General features: G+C 47.9%; 1 protein-coding gene across 7 annotated transcripts in view; it reads left to right on the top strand.

Annotated features, from left to right (window-relative positions):
* Positions 1-13862, top strand: part of Hdac4 (histone deacetylase 4) — a 248115-nt gene that overhangs the window by 171886 nt on the left and 62367 nt on the right. For all 7 annotated transcript variants that reach the window (XM_032901651.1, XM_032901653.1, XM_032901650.1 and 4 more), the window contains 3 exons: positions 2404-2524; positions 8551-8672; positions 13017-13148. In XM_032901651.1, the coding sequence (XP_032757542.1) occupies positions 2404-2524; positions 8551-8672; positions 13017-13148 (375 nt within the window). The remainder of the gene's footprint in view (positions 1-2403; positions 2525-8550; positions 8673-13016; positions 13149-13862) is intronic.

The raw sequence follows: 13862 nt of genomic DNA, 5'->3' as shown, positions 1-13862 counted from the left end.
TCCTAATCGTGCTGCAGGTTGACTTGTTGGTAACAAGTCATAAGTTCACTGCACTGACAATGAGTTCTTGAGAGCACTTGGCACTTTCCCTCACAGCCTTTCTCAGCCCTGTCCCATTTGGACAGATACACTTGGGATCTAAGGTACCTGCCAGCCATTGAGTTCCGAGAACAGGAGGTCTGTCCTCTGGGCAGAGTGCAGATAGCATGGCTCCGTGCCGCCTCTGGCTACAAGCACAGCCCCATGGACAGGTGTCCTCCCTTGCAGGAGACCCTTAGGCCACCTTGAAAATGATGCCAGGCTGGTGGTACTCAGTGGCAGAGCATTAAATACCCTAACGGTTTCATCATTGTAAAGGTGACAATGCCTATTTTATTTTTCGTATGTTTAGCAGTGATGTCAAGTTTGCTTTGTATCTATGTTGGTAGCCTTGGATTTCACTTTTCAAGTAGCTCTTCTGTGGACTTGCTCTCTGCTCTACCACACCACAGGGCATTTCCTTCATTGCCAATTATAAAGGCACCTGGTGTGTTTGCAAGCTTTACTCTTGCTTGGTTTATATTGCTGTCTTTCTCTTCGGTGCTGGCTTTCAAGAGTAGTATCTGAGAGTGTCACATGTACAGCAGACAGTACATAAATACACTATCCCTCCAGGTCCACGAGTTCACAGTCAGTGGGGCTAGAGTGTGAGTGAGTAGTATTGGAGTTTGGTGGGCTCCTGTCATGGGATCTGTAGATCCTCCACCCTCCATGTCTGCAGATCAGTGTGTCAGCCTGGGCAGGACCAGAGGATGTGTAACCAGCAATAACTCTGCTCTGGTCATGTGTCAAAGGTACAAAGGGGACGCTCGTTCTGTAGATGTAGTAACCACTTATGGCACATGTGCTGAGATGGCTTTAGAGCCCGCAGAGAAAACAGTACTAAGGAACTCAGGACCAGAACAGAAGGCTAGCGAAAGGACTGCCTGCTTGATTGGTGGCCTTGGGGATTGAACCTAAGGGGTTTGTTAATGTTCCTCACTCCTAGTGATTATCCAATTTTTGAAAGGAAAAAAAAAAGAGTCAATGGCAGAGCTTGAACAAAATGGTGAGGGAAGGATGTGGCACGCAGTAACAAAAGAAAATCCAGAATAGACTTCACAGGAAGTAGTATTTGAGGGTCACACATCCAGACTCTGGAAATAAGGCTAGGACAGATGTATGCAGTACCTCACCTCCAGACCATCACCTGACCTCTATGCCTTCCACCCACAACAGAGAGAGAGAGAGAAAGAGAGAGAGAGAGAGAGAGAGAGAGAGAGAGAGAGAAGAGAGAGAGAGAGAGAGAGAAGAGAGAGCGCAACTCCTAGGAAGAACCAAGCCAGGAGATGAAGTCAAGCCAAGGTAGTACAGTGGGTCCCATGAGCTCCTCAGGGTACCAGTAGGTTGTCTTCATGCAGGAAGTGAACCCTGAGTGCTAGAAAGAGGATATCTATTCCTAATGCCCAGTGGAAGAAGCTGGGTGTCAGTGTGCAGAGACATTTTGGAAAATGTATTAGGAAAGTATCTTGAGGTTGTTTGTGTGATAGGATTACTCTATTGGTCCTTTGTGCCACATGAAGTATCTGGGACTATCTGAGATGGTACTTGAATCCTGACTGCATTGTATAGAGCAGGAAGCCCTTACCATATTCTTCAGTCTAAGGACGCACAGGCACAGTACTGAGGTATCTGGGAGTAGATCTGTGGAGCACAGAGTGTGCAGGGCGAGCAGGGGCATCTTTATGGTATGTTTCTGCCGTCTTAGTTTTCTTTAATATACTTTTCAACAACAATCACCACACCACAAGAAAGCCTTGGGTACACAACTTCTACCTCAGTAGAATGATAATACCTGCCCACCAGAGTCTGTGGCACCAGGCAGAAGGGGACAGAAATGTGCTGGATACTAGGCAAGCCATACACTATAGTGTGTGTAGCACACTGGCTACCCCCTTTCCAGTAAAACAGATCTTGTCCTCCTGGGTGGCTGTGTAGGGAATGACATTTTTGTGGAACTTAGAGTCTGCTGCTTGTTCAGTAGGAAGAGTGAAGCCTCCATGCTTCCAGCACTTGGCTCTGAAGCTTTAGTGCAAGGACATGAAACCTCTGTGCAGAAGTCAGTTGTGCTAGCTAACAGAAGGCCTTCTCGTGCTGAGATCTGCATTTCAGCAGAGTGCACTCATGCCGTGCTTGGACAGAAGACGTCCCCTTGAAGCCCTGGCCTTGCGAGGGCACTGCAGCCCTTCCTGCCCTTTAACTCGAGCTGCCTGCTCCACACTGCTTCCTCCTCCTCCTTCTCCTTCTCCTCCTGCTCCTCGTCGTCCTCCTCCTCTTCCTCCTCCTCCTCCTCCTTCTCCTCCTCACTCTCTGCTCTCCTTCCAGGTGCTGTGGCGAGCACAGAGGTGAAGATGAAGCTGCAGGAGTTTGTTCTCAACAAGAAGAAGGCTCTGGCCCACCGGAACCTGAACCACTGCATGTCCAGCGACCCCCGCTACTGGTATGGGTAAGTGGCCTGGGCCTGTTCTTGTGCCTGGCACACTCTGTGGACAAGTCTGAGTTTTTCTAAGACCGCCTAATATAGGGGTGTCAGAGATACTGCGCCCCCAAAGCTGTCTAAGCAGATCTGAAGCAGGGGAGGTCTGGGTAGTGTATTTCATGGTCAGCTAGACAAAGTGTGGGTCGTCTTCAGATTACCAAACAGCACTCCCGGCAGTGAAGATCTCTGGCCCAGTCACCCATAGACAGCACTGTGTTTAAGAGAAGCAAGAATGGGGGCTGGAGAGATGGTTCAGTGGTTAAGAGCACTGACTGCTCTTCCCGAGGTTCTGAGTTCAAATCCCAGCACCCACATGGTGGCTCACAACCATCTGTAATGGGATCCGATGTCCTCTTCTGATGTGTCTGAAGACAGTTATAGTGTACTTATACATAAAATAAATAAGTAAATATTTAAAAAAAAAACTATTTTTAAAAAAAGAGAGAAGCAAGAATGGAGGAGACAGGAGGTGAGGCCTTGCATTTTGTATATAGGGAGGGTAGGGTGGACTTTGAAGCCCATACCAAGTGTGAATAGGGACTGAGGGAGACTGGAGGCCAGCGTGGGCTTTGATGTTCAACAACAGGTATGTCAGTGGAGAGTCCCATGGCCCTTTGCCAGAGCCAAGGGAAAATAATGACTCCTTTGTGAGCACAAACACTTTTCACAGGTTCCTGAGGTTTTAGCAATCCTTCTGTAGTCCAACTTGCCCTAAGCCTATACTGTCATTTTTTAACATGTATGCTGTCTTGTGAGGAATTCGAGTTCTCTTTGGACCTGACAGCACCTTTATGATCCAGTTACTGAATCCTCAGGGAGATGGACGCAACTGAGACGAGAGATTGGCCTGGTCCAGAGCATGCATCTGATCCAGGCAGATCCGGGCAGATCTTGTCTATGCTTAGATGCAAGCAGCTAATTTGTCCAGCATTTAAAAAAAAAAAAAAAAAAAAAAAGTCTTGGGCTGTCTGTGGTGTGCTGTGGAGCCCACTAAGGAGGCGTGGCCAGTTCTCACACAGAACACGCGGCTAATTTGCAATAATTTTATATTGCTCTTAGGGTCATTTCATCGCTGGACAGAAACAATACGGTAGTTTTCCTAAATCAAAATGAAGTCATTAATTTTGCTCAAGAAAAAAATAGCTTTTCTAGAGTCTCAAAATGGAAGAACTGTTTCTACTAAAACCCCACCAGTCCTGCTGAAGTGCCTCATTTATTTATGTGGAAGACCTCAGTTACCACGACACAGCCTGGGGAGGTGCACTTGCACAGTGAGGCTCTTCACTGTCAAGTCGACTGTGGCTGCACACACTGCGTGCCTCTGGAGCAGGCTATTGGTCTTCATGTAGCTCAGGAGAGAGGGAAACGGGTGGCCCATGCGGAGGAATGGAGTGATCGGGAGAGCCTGGCCTTCTGCCATACAGGGGTTCTGTTGTCCGACATTTACATGTGGGAGTCAGAGGGAGGTAGTCAAGGATAGCCTTTGGGATGGTGATTTGAAGGTAGACACAGGATGCAACTGGAAAAGGCAGTAGGGCCAGACAGGGCCTAGAAGAGATAGAGGGACCTTGGAAGGGGAAGCTTTGTAGACCAGGTTGGTACTAGCTTGTTAAAGGATTGTCATCACACTAAGGAGCAAGGGGGAGGGGAGGACCACCTCAGAAGATAGGGCAGTCTAGCTTAGGTCCTAGGGAGTTCAGTGGGGGCTGCTGCAAGAAAGTACAGGGCTCCAAGAGGCAGCTTTGCAAAGTCTGGGACTTGGGAGTTGGGTTAACAGCACCAGAAGGGCAGTCACACTTGATTAGGCAAATGGGACAGGGAGAAAGGTTGACAAAAACAGAGCTGGTGGAGGTGTATTGGGCTGGGTACAAGACCCAGCCAGCAGGTAGCCTTCTCCAGGTGAGGAGTTATGGGCCAGGGAGTCCAGGACATACTTAGAGTTAAAAGAATAGCACCTGAAGAGGAAGGGTGGCCAGGGGTAGGGTGCTGAGGGCCTTTGCCTAGAGCTTTGTCCTGAGCAGAATGTTCAGGGAGCTCCCTGTACAGGGCCCTCTTCCCTGAAGCAGTTTGGAATTGAGGTGGCTAAAAAGGGCAGAACTTGATATCAGGTGCATCAGCTAAGAAGACAGCTTGTTTTTATTGAGTTTGAGGAACCATCATGAAGGTGCACTCAGGTGCAGTGTCTGACCCATTAAGACACCGTAGCAGAACAGTCTTCAAAAAGAGTCGAACCACTGTCCAGCTTCATACATCATATGATGACTGCCAGTAGCAGCCAAAAGCCAGTGAGATCTGAGCATGCAGGCTAAGACAACAAAACTTCTAGCAGCGGGCAACATGAAGGAGGGGTTTCTTTCCAACAATGAAATTATCCTTAAGAAATGAATCAAAGGGGCTGGAGCAATGGCTCAGTGGTTAAGAGCACTGACTGCTCTTCCAGAGGTCCTGAGTTCAATTCCCAGCAACCACATGGTGACTCACAACCATCTGTAATGGGATCTCATGCCCTCTTGTTATGTCTGAAGACAGTGACAGTGTACTCACATACATTAAAGGAAGGAAGGAAGTCCTCCTGGTAAGAGAGAGATGAATAAAACTATTTAAAACTAACCACATGTTCTGTGTAAGAACTGGCAGCATCTCTTCATCAGTGTCATAAGCTGTGAACCCATTTCGTGAAACAGACCCCATCAACATTTAAAACAGCTCTTTGAAAGATACCTTTAAGGAAAGGGCAAGCAGCCAGGCGGTGGTGACACATGCCTTTAATCCCAGCACTCGGGAAGCAAAGGCAAGTGGATTTCTGAGTTTGGTGCCAGTCTGGTCTATAGAGTGAGTTCCAAGACAGCCAGAGCTACACAAAGAAACCTGTCTCAACACTCCACGCACACATACACAAAAGCAAGCAATAAGCTAGAAGGAAATCCTCCAGTGTGCATCTGTAGAGTGCTTGTGAAGCTACTGCAACTTAACAAACAGATGGTAAAGATGTGAACAGCTGCACCACAAAATAAGCTGTGTGGGTTGCCATCCCAGTGAGATACCGCTTCTCACATTCAGGGCTGACTAAACTCTTACAGACCAGGGGTGGCAGGGTGCACCCTTCCTGCACAGACAGCTAGAGCACGATTAAATGGTCTCATTGCAAATGGTTTAGCAGATCTAAGAATGGTACTATGACCTAGCAGTGCCCTTTCTGGTATTTACCCAGGGGTGCAAGTATACACCAGGCTTATATTCTGTGGTCCTAGCAGGTGACACAGAAATGACCCATAGCAGGTGAGCATCCTGATAGGATGGCCCACTGTGCCCTGAAATTATGCAGTGGTGTGGAGACCTCACATATCCTGTCCTTAGGCAGGTCAGACACACAGCCACACCTCCTAGAAAACTGGACTCAACCAAATGAAGCTAAAGAGTCATCAGCCAAGGGGCAGAGGGGATGGTCTGGAGTTGGGACTTAACCCTTCATCTGAGCCTGTGCTGTGCAGTGTGGCTGTCCATGCTTTAGCTGCCAGACCTGTGCAATTGAGGCGTGCAGAAACTCCAGACCACAGGATTTCCACGAATAAGCTGCATGTTAATTATATTAAAATAGTATTTTTATATCTCAGGTTAAGTAGAATACTAAAGTTAATTTCACCCATTTCTTTTACTCACTTTTAAATAGCTTCTAGAAAATGTAAATTACATGCGTAGCTCACACATTTCCGGTGGACTGTGATGTTCCACTTGATTAACAAGTTTTATTTATTTTAAATCACTAGTATAAATCTGATATAATGGGAAAGCCCATTGTTGATAGAATTTAAATGTTTGAATTTGTGTTTTATTTCACATTCAAGGTGGTATTAGGAAAGAAGACAGCAGTTTGGTTTTCTGCCTTGAGTAAGACAAGAGCTACCTTATTTTCATTCTATTGTTACTTACTGTTTTTGATGGTGCTGATGGTCCTGCTGGGAATTAAACCCCAGGCCTCATACTGGCTAGGCGGGTACTTGTCCTCTGGTGTACCTCCTAGCTCCAAAGACTTCCTTTAAAGAAGGCCTGGTCAGTGACCCTGCACCCTCCTATCCTGGCTTTGTCTGCATCCTAGCCTACTTATCCAAGGTTGGGAAGCAGGTAGCTGTTCTTAGTCAGAGAGAGTTAGCAGCTGCTCTGTGGTCATTACCTCTGGAATGTGGGGTATGTGAGTCTGTGTGGAAGAAGGTTGACTATGAAGTTGTAAACTTAGAGGGTGGGTCTACACATAGGTTTCAGTGATGGGCCACGAAGTGTAGGCATTAGACTGAACCAGAGATGGGATTTTGATCTTGATCACACATCTGGATACTTCTTCATGGAGTTTATTTGAGGGTGAGGTGAGTTAGCCTGGCATCTGGAGGCCACACCAAGGCTATCTGCTGGCCTTTCTTCCCAAGTAGCTGTCTGTTCCTGGCATACAGAGGGAGTAATGCTAAGGACCATGAGAAGGGGCTGCTCCTTGTATGAGGACATAAAGACCCCCTTCTGTAATCTCTGGGCCCCCACAAAGGTCCCAATGACTGCCCAGTACCAGCATTAGCTCCAAGAAGCATTTCTAGAGGATAAGGAGATATAAGCAGCTCTGAGAGCTGTGTACCTGGCTCAAGGCAGGCGGTTCAGAGTAGTAGCCTCTTGTTCCAGCTCATTTACAGCCATGACAGAAAAGTGGGTTTTAATATTGACAGACTCTTGAGAGATGAGATCAATAGGAGGAGATCTACTGGATCTGGAGTGACCAGCTTTTCCAACTTATTCCTTAGTAGGAAGAAACTCTATCATGAAACGTAACAATTATAGTTGTCTTTACTACATTTCTTTTAATTATCATATTAAATTACTTTCCTATAGTTGACTATCTTTTTAACCTATGCATGAGTGTACTCATGTGTGTACATATGTGCATGCACACAAATATATACACCATTCTGTGTTTAGAGGAAAGACCAAAGGGATGCCAAGGACCCCATTGGCTTAGCATGTAAGAAGTCTCCAGGGCTGCCTTCTTAGATGTGTCTGAGAGCCCCGTCAGTCCATTCTTTGCATAATAGACTTTCAAATATTTAAATATGCACCTGTGCTCATCTGAGGGCTCCCACTCTAGGTTCACATAACTCCAGATGTGTGGATGCCAAATACTGTATATTTAAATGAATCATTTAGCAGAGTCTAAGCTAGAAAGTAAGCAAATGTGTTTTGAGTCATTAAGCAGATTTCCTGTACTCAAGATCGCAGAATGTCTCACAGTGTCCGAATTTAGAGGAAGGCTTGGCTGCTGGTGCATCAGAAAGGTTTGCTAAAGGTCATCTAGGATGGTGTCAGTGCCCTAGGCATATCCTGCAACCAGACTCCTGCTTTTACTTGTGTTCTTCCTCCTCTTCCTCTTCCTCCTCTTTTTCCTTCTCCTCCTCCTCCCTCTCCTCCTCCTCTCTGCTCTGAGCATCCATCCACCTGCAGCCTTTTCCATCTGGCTGTTTTTAGGACTTTGACATGTCTATTGGAAGTTCACTTCCTATATGACTGGGAGATTTGTTGTAGTAGACATGAGTAGTGGACATATTCTTCAAAAGGAAAGTCCTCAAGGGGCCCTGTGCTTGGGGAGACAGACAATCATAGGCATTACCAGCATCTACTAGAAGTCTGTGCTCACCCCATCTTCCTGTCTGCTTCCTGTCTTTCCTATGATCTCTCATGCCTGGGCCCACTGACTTCCTCTACTTGCCTCCTAAAGTCAAACCCTCTGAGGATGGACTAGTATAAGAATCCCAGAGGGCAGATCTGGGCAGAGAATGGGCCATAGGGCATACAGACAGGGGCTGCGGACACTGTTGTTTGCTTGCTGGCTTGATTGTTTCTGTTTACTCTTACCTCTCCCGAGGAGAAGAGGGGCTAACGAAAGGTCATATTTCAAAATGTGGTATCCTGAGGCTTGGGATGCCTGGGCACACTGATCTATCTTTGCCTTTTTCCAGGAAGACACAGCACAGCTCCCTTGACCAGAGCTCTCCACCCCAGAGTGGGGTGTCAGCCTCCTACAACCACCCTGTCTTGGGAATGTACGACGCCAAAGATGACTTCCCTCTTAGGAAAACAGGTTAGTGTGCAGTCTGCTCCCCAAATGCCTCCATCCTGACAGCAGCCCCAGTGCACCCTGGTGCGAGCTACGGACACTGCTTTGACGTCTTGTTCAGGAGAGTTTAAGAGACTGACTTTTGCATTCTGACATCCTTTTAATGATTACCCTGCACTTCTCTGTGTGGTTTACTCCCAAAGAATGGGTCTCATGCATGTACTCCTGTATTATAGAATTTGGCCTCTTCCCCACAGCACCGTGGTTCATCCCCTCTTGGGAGTACGCTGCTTTACAGCCCAGAACAGTAGGGTAGTTCCAGGACTAATGACAGTTCCTGTGGATGTGCTGGCCAAGGCCAGAGTGTATGTAAGGGTTCTGCATGGCCAGACAGGGGTAATCGAGCCCCCAGAGTGAAGGCAGGTCCCTCGTGGCCCACAGGTTTGTCTGTCAGCTCTCTTATGGACAAGGATGTAAAGGGGACTAGACTGTTGCCAGGAGGAATCTGCTGGAACACAAGACAACCAGAAAACTCCTGCTTTCTTGGGTGATGGTGATAGAGGATGGGGCCTTAGGAAAGGGCTGAAGTGGCTGTGGATAGTACATTGGCAAGAAGGTAGACTTTCTAGAGGTTGTTCCAGAGGGTGCGGACCCACATAGCCTCAGCCTGTATGGTGAAGGTGTAGCCCCAACCTGCAGAGCAGTGCTGGGAGTTCTTCAGAAATGAGATCTGAGCGGCACGCCTGCCTTTACTAAACAAGTCCATGAAATTCAGAGTTTCTCTGAGTTCTAAATAAGGCTGCCCTGGAGCCATGGGTGCTGGCTTCTTCACAAGGCATCACAGAGATGAACAGATTCATCTTTTATCTCTTCCTAAACTAGGAAGTTTCAGAGGATTCTACACTCAGTTGTGGTTTGGCGTGGCTTTGAGCAGTCTGGAACCAGGAGCTGAGAGCCAAATGGAGGGACATTTTATCTCAGCCTAAACAAGGCTTGACTAATATTTGCAGTGTGTAAGGGAGAATGGCCATGTCAGGTCTGGTGCTTCTCAGGTGGGTGGGATCTTCTGTAGAAGGATGAAGACATGGCCTAAGTGCTCTCAGTAAAGGGTATGCCCTCCTGAGAATACCCATGGGGCACCTTCCTCCTGCGGTCAACAGGAAGAGACAGTGCTTACTGTTGTCCTGTCTAACCCAGAGCACTACAACAGCAGGACTGTAAGCTGTCATCCCTCCCCACAGACAGTGGTGCTAGAGTCCAGTCACCTCCTGTCTCTAGTCTCAGAAGCCTTCGCATCATGGGTAGCATGCTCCCAGAGAGATGGTCAGAACAGGAGAGAGAATATTTAACACCATTACCCATGGAGGGTCACCACAGCCATGGGACCCTCCATGTAGTCTGCATGGCTCTGAGCCTTCTCCACGGGTCTCAGTCCATTGAGTACACTCAGTGCTGGAAGCCAAACCACTGCCATTTGACTTTTGGAGGTACAGCCCCCTTCAGACCCCACTCCCTAAGAATAGAAGAACAAATGTTTCTCATACCTTAGAGAGGCTTCAGAAAACCTTAATTACAGTTTGGTTACATCCCAGGTTTTTAAGAGGAAGCACCAGAACATGAATGATATTAATAAGAATTCCAGAGAAAGTATTTCATTTCCTATAGCATTCAAGGAATGGCCTACAGTATACTGGACATGGCTTCTTCCAGCCCTTGATGTTGCCAATGCTAAGTGCACTTCTGTGTATTTCTGATGAAGTGGTGCTACGAAAGACACGGTCAGTGAGTGATATTTCCTTCGTGAGGTACCAAGGTCAAGTTACAATGACAGTCTCAGATAACTGTATCTGAATAGTCCCTGCCTCTGACTTTATAGGATTTTATGTTGATCTTGTATACGGTCTGCCCATCTCAGACCTTAAAGGATTTTAATCTTTAATCAAAGTGAAATAAACCCTCAGCGATCTCGTGCTGAACTCTTCTACACTCTAGGCATATTTGCTAGTCCTTGGTGGGCTCCCTGGCGTAGCAGCTTATATCTACATCGTGCCTTGTCTTCCTTCTCTCATGAGAATAACATCAGCTTGCCTGAGCGCTCTCATGCTCAGAGCTCAGCTGCCTGAGCCCATCCCCAGCGACTTTACACATCAGTGGCTTAGGAAACACTCTGACCCTCCGCTCCTAGAGGAGAGTCAACTCTTAGAGCAGTTGAGGGAGTCAAGGAAGACCTGGAGGGAGACGTAGCTCTACTTCTCCCGACTGTTAGGTGGTCTGGACTCCTTCCCCCCTGTGACTTGTCCTACAAGCCTCCCTCTCAACTCCACTAGGCAGAGAGCCACATGGAATCAACTCGGCTCCAGCCTGCAAGCCACTCTGCACATGCTGAGTGTCAGGCTCACACCCCAGGCCCTGCTGCTCAGAGTTTTCCAAGTGTAGGCTGTTGTCCAGCCTCTCCCATATCCCAGCTCTAACTGCCTCTCAGAGGCCTGTTCCTTTCTGATCATCGTCAGATAGCAGTGCTGTCTCTGCTACAGGACCTCTCTTCTCCTCCCAGAATTCTCCTTGTGTTCCCAGGTGAGGTAGGGCCTGGTCCCCCTTCCCACTGCTTCTGACCATCCTGAAAATTACCCTCAGGGCTGGAGAGATGGCTCAGTGGTTAAGAGAGAGCATTGGCTAATCTTCAATTTCTAGCAGCCACACAGTAGCTGGCAAGCATCTGTAACTCCAGTCCCTTGGAATCCGATGCTCTCTTCTCACCTCAGAAGGCACTGTTTGCATGTAACTTACCAACATATATGCAGGCAAAATACCCATACACATAATAAATTAAAATAGAAAAACAATAACTTTTTAAGTTATTCTCCCTGGGTTTCTATGGCCTTTTAAAAACACTGCCTTTTCCCACCAACACCCTCCCAAAGCTGAGGACTTGATTGGCTCACAAATACATACCCTCATTGGCAGAATCCTTCATAAAGTTTCCACTTGTCCTGGTCTATTTCCTGTTGCAATAACAAAATCTCAAGACCCAAAAATGTATGGAAAATAAATAGTTTAGTTGGCTCTTGGTTCTGTAAACCAGGAAATTTAAGAACACAGATCCTACTATTCACTCAGCACTAGACTGGTAAGGTAGCAGGCCTTTTTAAGTTTGGATTTCTTTCTCTTCTTCTGAACCCACCAGACCCTGCCTTTACGTCTCTGGGAAGCGGTTTAGGAGTCCTGCTTAGTCCCACTGTGCCCAAAGGTCCTAAAGCTGCATTTTGCCTCATCTTTTTTCCAAAAGATTCAGATTTGCCCACATGTCCCAGGCCAGAAGAGAAGCTCCCCCAAGGCCTGCTCCTCAGAACCCTGGCCCCTCTGCATCTTGATGCATGGGGATGAGAGTAATCCCACGTGTGGGCAGGGACTTCTCCTTCCAGCATTCAGAGGGGCTAAGATGACATTTCACTGCCTCATAAATCAACATGCCCAAGCTGGACACAGCGAGGGGCTCTGGCATGTTGGCTGTCTTAGCACACCCAGGTTGTCCTATCCTCTGGAAGCTAATGACTGCAGAGTCCGGGCCCTTTGCCATCCCACGCTAGACTGTGAAGCTTGTGGCTTGTGCCACCTCAGGAGCAGGGATGAAGTGGGTCTGCAGATTCCTGAAGAGAATGGAAATCTGCCATGGCCTCACAGTTGCAGATTCTTACATGAATCTGTTTGCCCAGGAGAGCTGCTTAAAACACCAAACCAAGTCCCAACCTCAGTTGTGCCTTTAGCCAGTGTAGGCAAAGAAGGTCAGGGTCTGAGCTGTGCCCCAGTGTAGAGAAGCAGCCTAGCCGATCCTTCACCCCATGCTTTGGAGCGTCAGTTGCCCTTGACAGAGGCCCCCAGGGTCCGAAGCTGCTGTCTGCTCCCAGACTGTGAGATGCAGGTGTCTTCCAGTGAACAAGGAGGCTGGTGGTTTGGAAACTGTGATGATGTCACAGGTGACAGCCTTGAAAGATGCCTTTCTCAGCTCTCCTTAGGTTTCTGAGCCGCCCTACTCTGAAGTTACAGATGAATTGTTTAGGAGACCATTATTTAAGAGGCATCCTCACTGAGTGGCTGTCACAGTTCAGAGGTTTCTTGCTATGCCCAATGAATCAGTAACACTGCGTAATGTCCTCAGCATAGGATGGAAGCACACGCACTGCCCTGGCCCCCAACCCACTGCAGCCACTAATGGGACCAACAGGAGCTTGTCCCCACTGCCAGCAAAGCCCTGCCTTCCAGCCCATACTTACTGGAGATTTACCAGCTGTGCTTGTTTTAAACCACCAGTGTGATGCCCTTGACCCCAGCTGTGTCTGCCTGGCTATAACGACATCTCCTTCCATGCAGCTTCTGAACCTAACCTGAAATTACGGTCAAGGCTTAAGCAGAAAGTAGCTGAGAGACGGAGCAGCCCCCTGCTGCGCAGGAAAGATGGCCCTGTGGCCACTGCTCTAAAAAAGCGACCCCTGGATGTTACAGGTATGTCAGGGAGCAGGTAAGCCCCCGACCCTAACACACACCCCACAACTCTGACACCTCTAACAATGTGTCTCAGCCAAACCAATTCCTGTATGCTCTCCTGCTGAATGGCCATGCAAATGCCCGGCCCAGCGGCTGCCAGGTCCTATCCCATGGCTCAGTTCCCTCAGAGGGTTGCCTTTGGGCCCAAGTGAAAGCGCTATCTTACCTGGCATTCTGAGTTTTCTGAACTGAAGGTAGGTTTAAAACTGCCCTTCCCTTTAGTGGTGATAGCGTGTTTCTGCCTGCTTTCTGCTGCCCATAGGAATAGTGGGACCTTTGAGCTTCCAGATTGTTCCCCACCGATGTGGCTAGCTGATCAGAGGAAGACAAGGTGCTTAGCTCGTTCCACTTCAGTGACCATGTTGATGCTGTCCCTACCAGCAGGTGGACAAGCAGCAGGATACAGCCCTTCCCGCCCCAGGAAGTACCTCCCAGCACTTCCCTCTTAGGTTAAGACCTTAGCCAGGTCTCACCCCATCACCCTAAAGTCCTAGCATCCAGGAAAAAGGAAGCTGTTCAGAGCTGACCTGAAGAGAATGCTGTTGGAAGGTCAAGGTTTCAGTTGTTGGTCTATGAGTTGCACCTGTCTGGTTGGTCCAGTTTGTTTTTGTGAATGTGCTGTCCCAGGGAAAAACAAAAGGGTTCCTATTCCAAAGTCCTTCAAAGCAAATC

Source organism: Rattus rattus, chromosome 4, assembly GCF_011064425.1.
Source record: "Rattus rattus isolate New Zealand chromosome 4, Rrattus_CSIRO_v1, whole genome shotgun sequence".
Taxonomy (NCBI): Eukaryota; Metazoa; Chordata; class Mammalia; order Rodentia; family Muridae; genus Rattus; species Rattus rattus.
The sequence above is the reverse complement of the archived record's forward strand: the minus strand, read 5'-3'. Positions and strand labels throughout refer to the sequence as shown.